This window comes from Solanum dulcamara, chromosome 10 (genome assembly GCF_947179165.1).
Source record: "Solanum dulcamara chromosome 10, daSolDulc1.2, whole genome shotgun sequence".
NCBI lineage: Eukaryota > Viridiplantae > Streptophyta > Magnoliopsida > Solanales > Solanaceae > Solanum > Solanum dulcamara.
In genome coordinates, this window is record NC_077246.1 from 2,792,152 (window position 1) to 2,800,413 (window position 8,262).

The 8,262-nt window shown below is 29.3% G+C and overlaps 1 protein-coding gene across 1 annotated transcript; it reads left to right on the forward strand.

The window, feature by feature from the left end:
- LOC129871111 (probable sulfate transporter 3.5) lies at window positions 1-7,501 on the forward strand. Its single transcript, XM_055945988.1, has 12 exons — window positions 1-317; window positions 1,331-1,538; window positions 2,231-2,402; window positions 3,212-3,277; window positions 3,370-3,483; window positions 3,887-4,003; window positions 4,316-4,442; window positions 5,207-5,493; window positions 5,865-6,052; window positions 6,479-6,561; window positions 6,697-6,773; window positions 7,123-7,501. The coding sequence occupies exons 1-12, from the start codon at window positions 8-10 to the stop codon at window positions 7,294-7,296; spliced, it is 1,923 nt and encodes a 640-aa protein (XP_055801963.1). The 5' UTR covers window positions 1-7; the 3' UTR covers window positions 7,297-7,501.
- The last annotated feature ends 761 nt before the right edge of the window (window positions 7,502-8,262 follow it).

Genomic DNA, 8,262 nt, shown 5'->3' on the forward strand with positions numbered 1-8,262 from the left:
ACTTATAATGAGTTCTTCAAAGTCTTTACATGGAGTGAACTATCCAGAACCACGTAGCTTTGGGACAATTCTTAAAGCAAACCTAAAGGAAACCCTATTCCCTGATGATCCATTCCATGAATTCAAGAATGAGAAATTATCAACTAAAATCCTAAAGGGAATTCAATATTTTATACCAATTTGTCAATGGATGCCAAAATACAGTCTTGGGCTATTCAAATTTGATCTTCTTTCTGGAATCACAATTGCTAGTCTTGCAATCCCACAAGGAATTAGCTATGCAAAACTTGCTGAACTTCCACCGATTATCGGACTATGTAAGTTATATACACTGACAATATATACTTGTTGTTCGTTTATTACTACTCCCTCCCTCCCAGAAAAAAATTGTCTTAGTTACTATTTGAACAGCCAAAAGCATATATTTTTTTTTTTTAGAGATTTTGTAAATATTTGAATTGTTAACTATTGTAACTTATATTACTTACCTTTTATGTAGATTGTAAATATGTAAATTTTATTTTAAAAAGATTGACAATTCTATATTTGAATTCACATAGAATATTAGTTAATTTGACCCTCGTATTTTGAATCAAGATAAGTAATATATTGTTCATCATTAGTGTAACTTTAACTCTTTATAGCACGTTACGAATTACTTATTATCGATTACCATCAATTTTATTAGATAAAAGGTATATGAAGAAGAAAAAAAATAGTTTTTTATCCGGTGTCTGATAGAGACTGATAAAGAATTTGAAGTTTATGGATATTTATATTGATTTCACGTTAATATACAATAATAACTAGATTCATTCTAAAATATTTATAGAGTTTTAGTACAAATTAAACCTAGACTTGGACAAAAGTCATTGGGTTCATGTGAACATACTGCTTTAAGGGTAATCCGTCTTTGGTGTCTAGTAATCTCATCAGGCCCCGACTAAATACGTAGTCGAGCAAAAAGTCCCATATTGGGGGGCAGGGAGAACACTCTCTAATAAAGTAGAATCAATGCGCAAAATCGAGACTTCTGATTAAGAAAGTAGTACTTACTACTTATCATTCCATTGTAATCATTTTTGGTAGTATGTGAAATTATTGGGCCATTCCCATCAAATCTTTGAGAAAAGAAGTCCAATCTCGTATTTGATGAACGTCGTGGCGACAAGCTTTATTTCTACGACTGTCTTCACTGCCGTTGAAAGACTTAGCGAAAATAGATTGTGTAAATTATTTTAATTAGTAACATGATAAAAATAATAACTAACATGTTATAAAAAATTACTAATTAATTTTTTGGTTATTTATATATGAATTTGTTTTGCAGATTCAAGTTTTGTTCCCCCTCTTATTTACGCAATTTTTGGAAGTTCAAAGCATCTTGCTGTTGGAACAGTGGCAACTTGTTCACTGATTATTGCTGAAGCAATTCAACAAAAGGTTAAGCCTCATGAAAACATGGAATTGTATATTGGTTTGTTCTACACAGCCACCCTTATCTCTGGTTTGCTACAAACAGCTTTGGGGGTACTGAGGTAATTATACACGTACTTCCAAATTATGTTGATCAGACTCTTCGAATATGTCGATGTTTGCGTGTCGAATCAACCAAAATCAATAGAGAATTCAACATGAATGCGACAACTTATTTAAAGAGTCTGAACAATATAGCTTTTTAATCACTTAAATATCATTACGGGTAATTACTCATAATAGGTGGTACTCGTTATATGAAGAACAAAAAAAAGCAGATAACATGTTATAATAAGTTAAATTACAGTGAGAACTTAAAATTAGGACTAATTTTTTTTATATGGTTACTGAACTTTATTTATTATGACAAAAAAGTTATGTACATTATTTTTTATCACATTAAAGTAACTGAACTTTATGCATCGTAATGATTTAGTCATTGAAGCATTACCTTTTATATCAGTAAAATTCAATTACTTTAATATGAAAAAATAATTTTATGAATTTTCTATTATAGTTGGTTGATTAACTGGCACTATCGGAAATTGTGATTGGGTTGATATGATTTATTCACCCTCAATCAGAGATTTTGAGTTTTCAGTAGTGATCAGAAATCTTGATAGAGAATATTTACCCCTCTAATGAGGGCCAATTCAAATTATTTGGATTCCAAAACAAATATCGAATATTAATTAGAAAAACTTTTGACATATATCATTTAATTAAGTTTTTTTTTTTTTTTTGGTTCTTTTAGGCTTGGATTTTTGGTGGATTTTCTATCACATTCAACAATTACTGGATTTATGGGAGGGACAGCATTAATTATTTGCTTACAGCAATTGAAGGGCATGCTTGGCTTGAAGCATTTCACTAGCCACACTGATGTTGTTCATGTTTTACGTGCTGTTTTTGAAAACAGAAAAGAGGTTAGTTAATTATTTTATAATTTTATGAATTAAAAGTCAGTCTGTGCACGAGTATATAAGTCATGTTATACTGTTGAATAACAAGGCCGGAGGACGATCGCATTTCAAGAGGTATGATTAGTAAGTCGATCCTAATATAAGTATTAATGATTACTTCCATGGTTCGAATTAATGATCTAAAGTGATCATTTTATGAATTAAAGATCAGTCTGGTGCATATGGCCTGAGGACGGCCACACTTCAAAAGGTGTGATTAGTCTGTCTATTCAAATGCAATTATTAATAATTGCTTCCATAATTCAAACGCATGACCTACACGTCATAGTGAGACAAATTTTATTGAGTATTTAACTAAATTCTATGTTCGATAGAAATTTTTGCCCGTTATTCCTTTTTGTGTCGGTTATTTAGTAAACGACTCTCTTTTTACTTGCTTTGTAATTTATGAACCTTTTAGATTACAGTTTAAATTATTTTTTTTTTAAGTATATTAAAAATCTTACGAGAAGACTTTACACCACGCTATATAATCTAATATTTTGTTAGTCACAAAGACTATAGCTGCATAACTTTTAAAAATGAGAATAAAATTTTAAATGATAACCTTAAAAGGAGGATATTTGTGTAAACTATCCCATGTTCAAAATATAAGGAAAAAACTAAAATGGTTTTAAGACAAATTTCATAGACACAAAAGAAATTCTAATTTTTTGTTACCAATGTGATTTATTTATTTTAATTTATTTTTTGCTTTGATACTGACTTGATATTTTTTTCTTTCTATTTTTTTTGTATATATATAAAAACAGTGGACATGGCAGTGTGCAGTTGTTGGTGTAATCTTCCTTGCTTTCCTACAATTATCTAGATATGTGGTAAGTTTTTTACGCCAAATTTTAATTTATATATACTGACAGTGTAAAATAATAATTTAAATTAACAAAAAATTAAATTGTGGAATTTGCAGAGAAAGAAGAAACCAAATCTATTTTGGGTTTCAGCCATTGCTCCAATAATTGTTGTTGTTGTTGGCTGCCTTTTTGCTTATTTATTCAATGCTGAGAAACATGGCATAGCCATTGTGAGTTAAATTCTCCCTTTTTTAAAATTTATATATATATATATATATATATATATATATATATATATATATTAAATAATACTTCTAATAGAACTTAGAGGTGATAAATGAACGAGTTAAAATTATTTTTTGATGGGTGAATATAGGTTAAATCAATAAACAGATATAGGCTCAACGTACCCAAGGTTTTTTTAGGTCAAATTGGGTTGGGTCAATAACGAATCATAATTCAACCGCCCAACATGACCCTACCTTCTTTGTACTTTATTTTTCGTGAAAAAAATGATGAAAGTTTAGCGTATTTATCTTAAATTATTAGTTTAAATTAAATGAAATACATAATTTATTTATTTTACTATATGTTACAATTTTAATTTATTTTATTTTTTTAAACTCAATGCAGGTAGGAAAGTTGAGTAAAGGAATTAATCCACCCTCCCTCCGTCTTATAAATTTTAGTCCAGAGTATTTACCTGTTGCTTTAAAAGCTGGGATAATTACAGCTATGATTTCACTAGCAGTAAGTACATTTTAATTACTCTCGTAGTTTTTTATTCTTCAATTTCTGTTGTTTCTTATGCTTCGTTATCGTATTATTTTGTTGTTGTTATTGTTATTTATGTAGTTTTGATCTATTTTCTCTTTCCAAATTGCTCTATAATTAATGTTTTTCTTGAGTCGATGGCCTATCAAAAATAACATCTCTACTCTCATAGTAAGAGTTAGGTCTGCATATACGCTATCGTTCCCAGACTTTACTTGTGAGAATATTACACCGAGTATGTTATTATTGTAGCTTCAATTTTTTTTGTTTCAATGTAATATTTTATAGGAAGGAATAGCTATTGGGAGGAGTTTTTCTATCATGGATAATGAACAGATTGATGGCAACAAAGAGATGGTAGCCATTGGACTCATGAATGTTGTTGGCTCTTTGACTTCTTGCTACTTGAGTACAGGTAATTACTTTTTTTATTTTATAAATCAAATAAAATATTTTAATTTAACAAGTTTACAACTTTTTTTTTTTGCATTAATGTATTAATTAACTTCATCTAGTTGCATTTACATAACCCCTTTATTTAACCTGAACTTTACCCTTAAAATAAAAGTCAATTCTTACTAGATTAAGTTGCTCGAATTCTTTAAAATTGGGGAGAGATGCATATCGGATTCTCTAAAAGTATGCAACATCAATTTTAAATTATCTATCTTATTTTTTTTTCCTTCTTGTTGATTGCCTTGACAAGCTAGGGCAGATGTATAGTAATGTTTAGGAGTTCGGCCAAGCATAATAATTTTAGCTCAGTTCATGTATATATGTCAATAGATGTACTAAATACGTTTAAATATTAAATTTTGAACTCATGCATTGATATTTTCATTGGATTTAGTTTTGAATGTCTCTTCTATTAAATTGGATCTTACATTTCCTTCTAGCAAAATGCTGAGAGTTAGCATCACAGAGGCGGAGTAAGTACATTTAGTTTATTGATTCTGGACCACTTCTTTTCTGTTTACTGAATTCTGAATAAGATCGTATGTACATATTAAATAAATATTTTGAAATTAATACAAGGTTTAAGCTTAAAGTTATTGTGTTCTACTGAACCCAAAACAACCACTTATGATTGATTTGTTCTTAGTTAGCAAGTAATTTCTTAACTTTTATACACTGACAACGTAACGTAGACATCTAAGTTGTTCATATATTTTTTATCAGGGCCATTTTCAAAAACAGCAGTGAACCACAATGCTGGATGCAAGAGCCAAATGTCAAATGTAGTAATGTCAATGTGCATGTTGCTAACTCTATTATTTTTGGCTCCACTCTTTGGCTACACACCACTTGTTGCCTTGGCTGCTATCATCATGTCTGCAATGCTTGGCCTAGTTGACTATGAGAAGGCAGTTCACCTCTACAAGACTGACAAATTTGATTTCTTGATTTGTATGGTTGCTTTCCTTGGTGTTGCCTTCATTAGCATGGACATGGGACTCATGATGTCGGTAAGCAAAAAAATATTATTATAATAGTATCTGATTGATACGATCAAAGTCATTTTCTCAAGTGGAATTTAAAATTTTATGATAATGGCTAAGTAGAGTCATTTTCTTTACAATTATCTTAACTTTGAATATCATATTATTTGTTCCGACTAACACTTAGACATTCTTATTAATATATAGTACTTAAAAATATTATTTGGTATTGCTAATATTTTTATTAATCTTTAATATATATTTTTTCTGATCAAATATCTTTCCCTCACCCATCAAACATCGAAAAATATTTTCTAGGAATATATATTTCATGATAATGACTTCTGTTTAGTATAAACACGGTAAAAACTTGGGTGCACTGGATATTTATTTTGCAGGTTGGACTTGCCTTGATAAGGGCACTTCTATATGTTGCTAGGCCACCTACTTGCAAACTTGGAACAATTACAACTACTGCATTTCGTGACATAGAACAATATCCTGGTTCTGATGGAACTCCAGGAATATTGATTTTGAAGCTTGGTTCTCCAATTTACTTCCCAAATAGCAATTATGTAAGAGAAAGGTAAGAAATATTTGTCTTAATTCCTTTCTTTTATACCTATGTAACAACGTCGTTTGTCTGGATATTGTAATTTGTTGATAGAGTGAAATGTTGTTCTAGACAACTTATAATATATAGGCATAGATAGATAGACAGACTCCTTAACCGGCGTCAACCGAAAACTAAACCTTCCAACATTGAGGATGCACACCTAGACACCTCAATTCGTCGTTACTGTTTTTACTTGTTCGTTAAGGTCAAGTTTGAGAGTCAATCTATATATTATGCCTATAATATAACATAATATCAAAAATCAATTCCAAAGAAAACTTAATCGTTATAATGAAATTTTATTATAGCAGATGATCGTTATAGAGAGATTTGAATTTTCATTTTTTTTTGTTGTTCTAATGGTAAGATGTTATTTTTTATGGATATTTTGAGCAGGATTCTCAGATGGGTTAGAGATGAGCAATCTCTTGAAAATTCCAGAAGAAATGAGATTGAATACTTGCTACTTGATTTTGGAGGTATGAGTTATTGTTATTGTTATTTTCTATTTTTTTTAAATGCAATTAAAAGATAGTATATAGATGTGTTTATTGAATTTTTTTGTATTTCAATATGATACTAAATTGAAGAAAATTTTATTGACAATATTGTAGGTGTTACATCAATTGACATAACTGGTGTTGAAACTTTATTTGAAATTCGTAGATGCCTAGCAGCAAAATCCATCAAGGTATGAGTATTTATATACATTTTCTCAGTATTTACTCCCTCGATTTACGTTTCACTTCTCGCGAGTCAAACTGCATGAAATTTAATCAAAATTTTTAAAAAGTATTTTTTTTATCATATTAATATGAAAAGAATTATAACTTATAGTATTTTTCGTATAGTTTTCGAACATCTAAATATTATACTGACTCTATGAAGCGAAACTTAACAAGTAAAAGTACATATTTTAAAACTGACTCTATGAAGCGAAACGTAACAAGTAAAAGTTCATGGAAGGAGGGAGTAATTAATTAGATTTATATAATGTTGGAAGTTCACAACTTTCTAACACACTTTTTTTGTTTGTGTAGATTATAGTGATTAATCCAAGATTAGGGGTCATGGAAAAATTAATTGTGACAAGATTTATTGATGTGATTGGAAAAGAATCAGTATTTTTAACAATTGAAGAAGCAATTGAAAATTGCAGATTTTCACTAAAAAGTTCAAGCCAGACCAAAAGAGAAGATGAGGAAATTGCTTAGTCTACAAAGAAATTCAATAATTGCTTAGTCTACAAAGAAATTCAATAATTGCTTAGTCTACAAAGAAATTCAATAAAAGGAAAAAAAAAATTAGTTTTAAATTCTGCCAAATGAACTTTTTTTTCTTCTTTTTAATGTTTTTCTGTCTTTCTTTGTTTGCTAGAATAAATTTTGCAACTTGATTTTGAATAGTTTTATTATCTTCTTTCTTTTTCGTACATCTGAAGAACCAAGTAAACTTCTTAATATAGTTCATAAGCTATATGACTTAAGTCGACGAGAAGAATAACTTCATTTTTTTGAGTACGTCTTTTCATATTAGCAAAATAATAATAATAATAATGTGTGTGGGCTTTGTTCGCTAGAAAATCAGCACATTAGTTTGTGTTTCTATATACATATATATGATAGTGGCTTTATTCATTTCCGATAAATATCTATTATCTTTCATATCGATCCTAAGAGGATGACATTGTAGGTCGATATTCTTTGATAAGCTTGACAACAAGTAAACAGTCTTTCGTTTTGTAATTTGAGACCTTATAGATAACGTTGATACAACACTGTACACAAACCAAATTCACAATTTGTTCACATTCAACATACTAGAACTTAGGACCAATTTCTTCCTATTAAAACATTAGCACTTTTTATGAACTTCTAATACGCTTGAAAATAATACAAAGTAAACATTAATTCAAGACAAGAAGTAAAGTCTTAGAACTTATGCAAGCGCAAATCGGAATTCAAATACAAGTAGAATTGTGATAATAAGTAAATATACAAAATTTGTGTTAATATTATTATTGGAAAGTGATAGTACGCCGATACTCCTTATTAGTATTAAAATAAAATGAAACTGATTTTAACAACAATAAAACATGGTATTGCAATTTTTCCGTTCTATAAATTCCAGACTAACAAATTCAGTTATCGAAAAGAAGAGAGTTCATCTGTTTGTGACGC

Coding starts and splice junctions, on each gene's coding strand:
- LOC129871111 (XM_055945988.1), top strand. CDS start 8: ATGAGTTCTTCAAAGTCTTTACATGGAGTGAACTATCCAGAACCACGT. Junction 3,278..3,369: donor TACAATTATCTAGATATGTG/GTAAGTTTTTTA, acceptor TGGAATTTGCAG/AGAAAGAAGAAACCAAATCT. Junction 5,494..5,864: donor ACATGGGACTCATGATGTCG/GTAAGCAAAAAA, acceptor TTTATTTTGCAG/GTTGGACTTGCCTTGATAAG.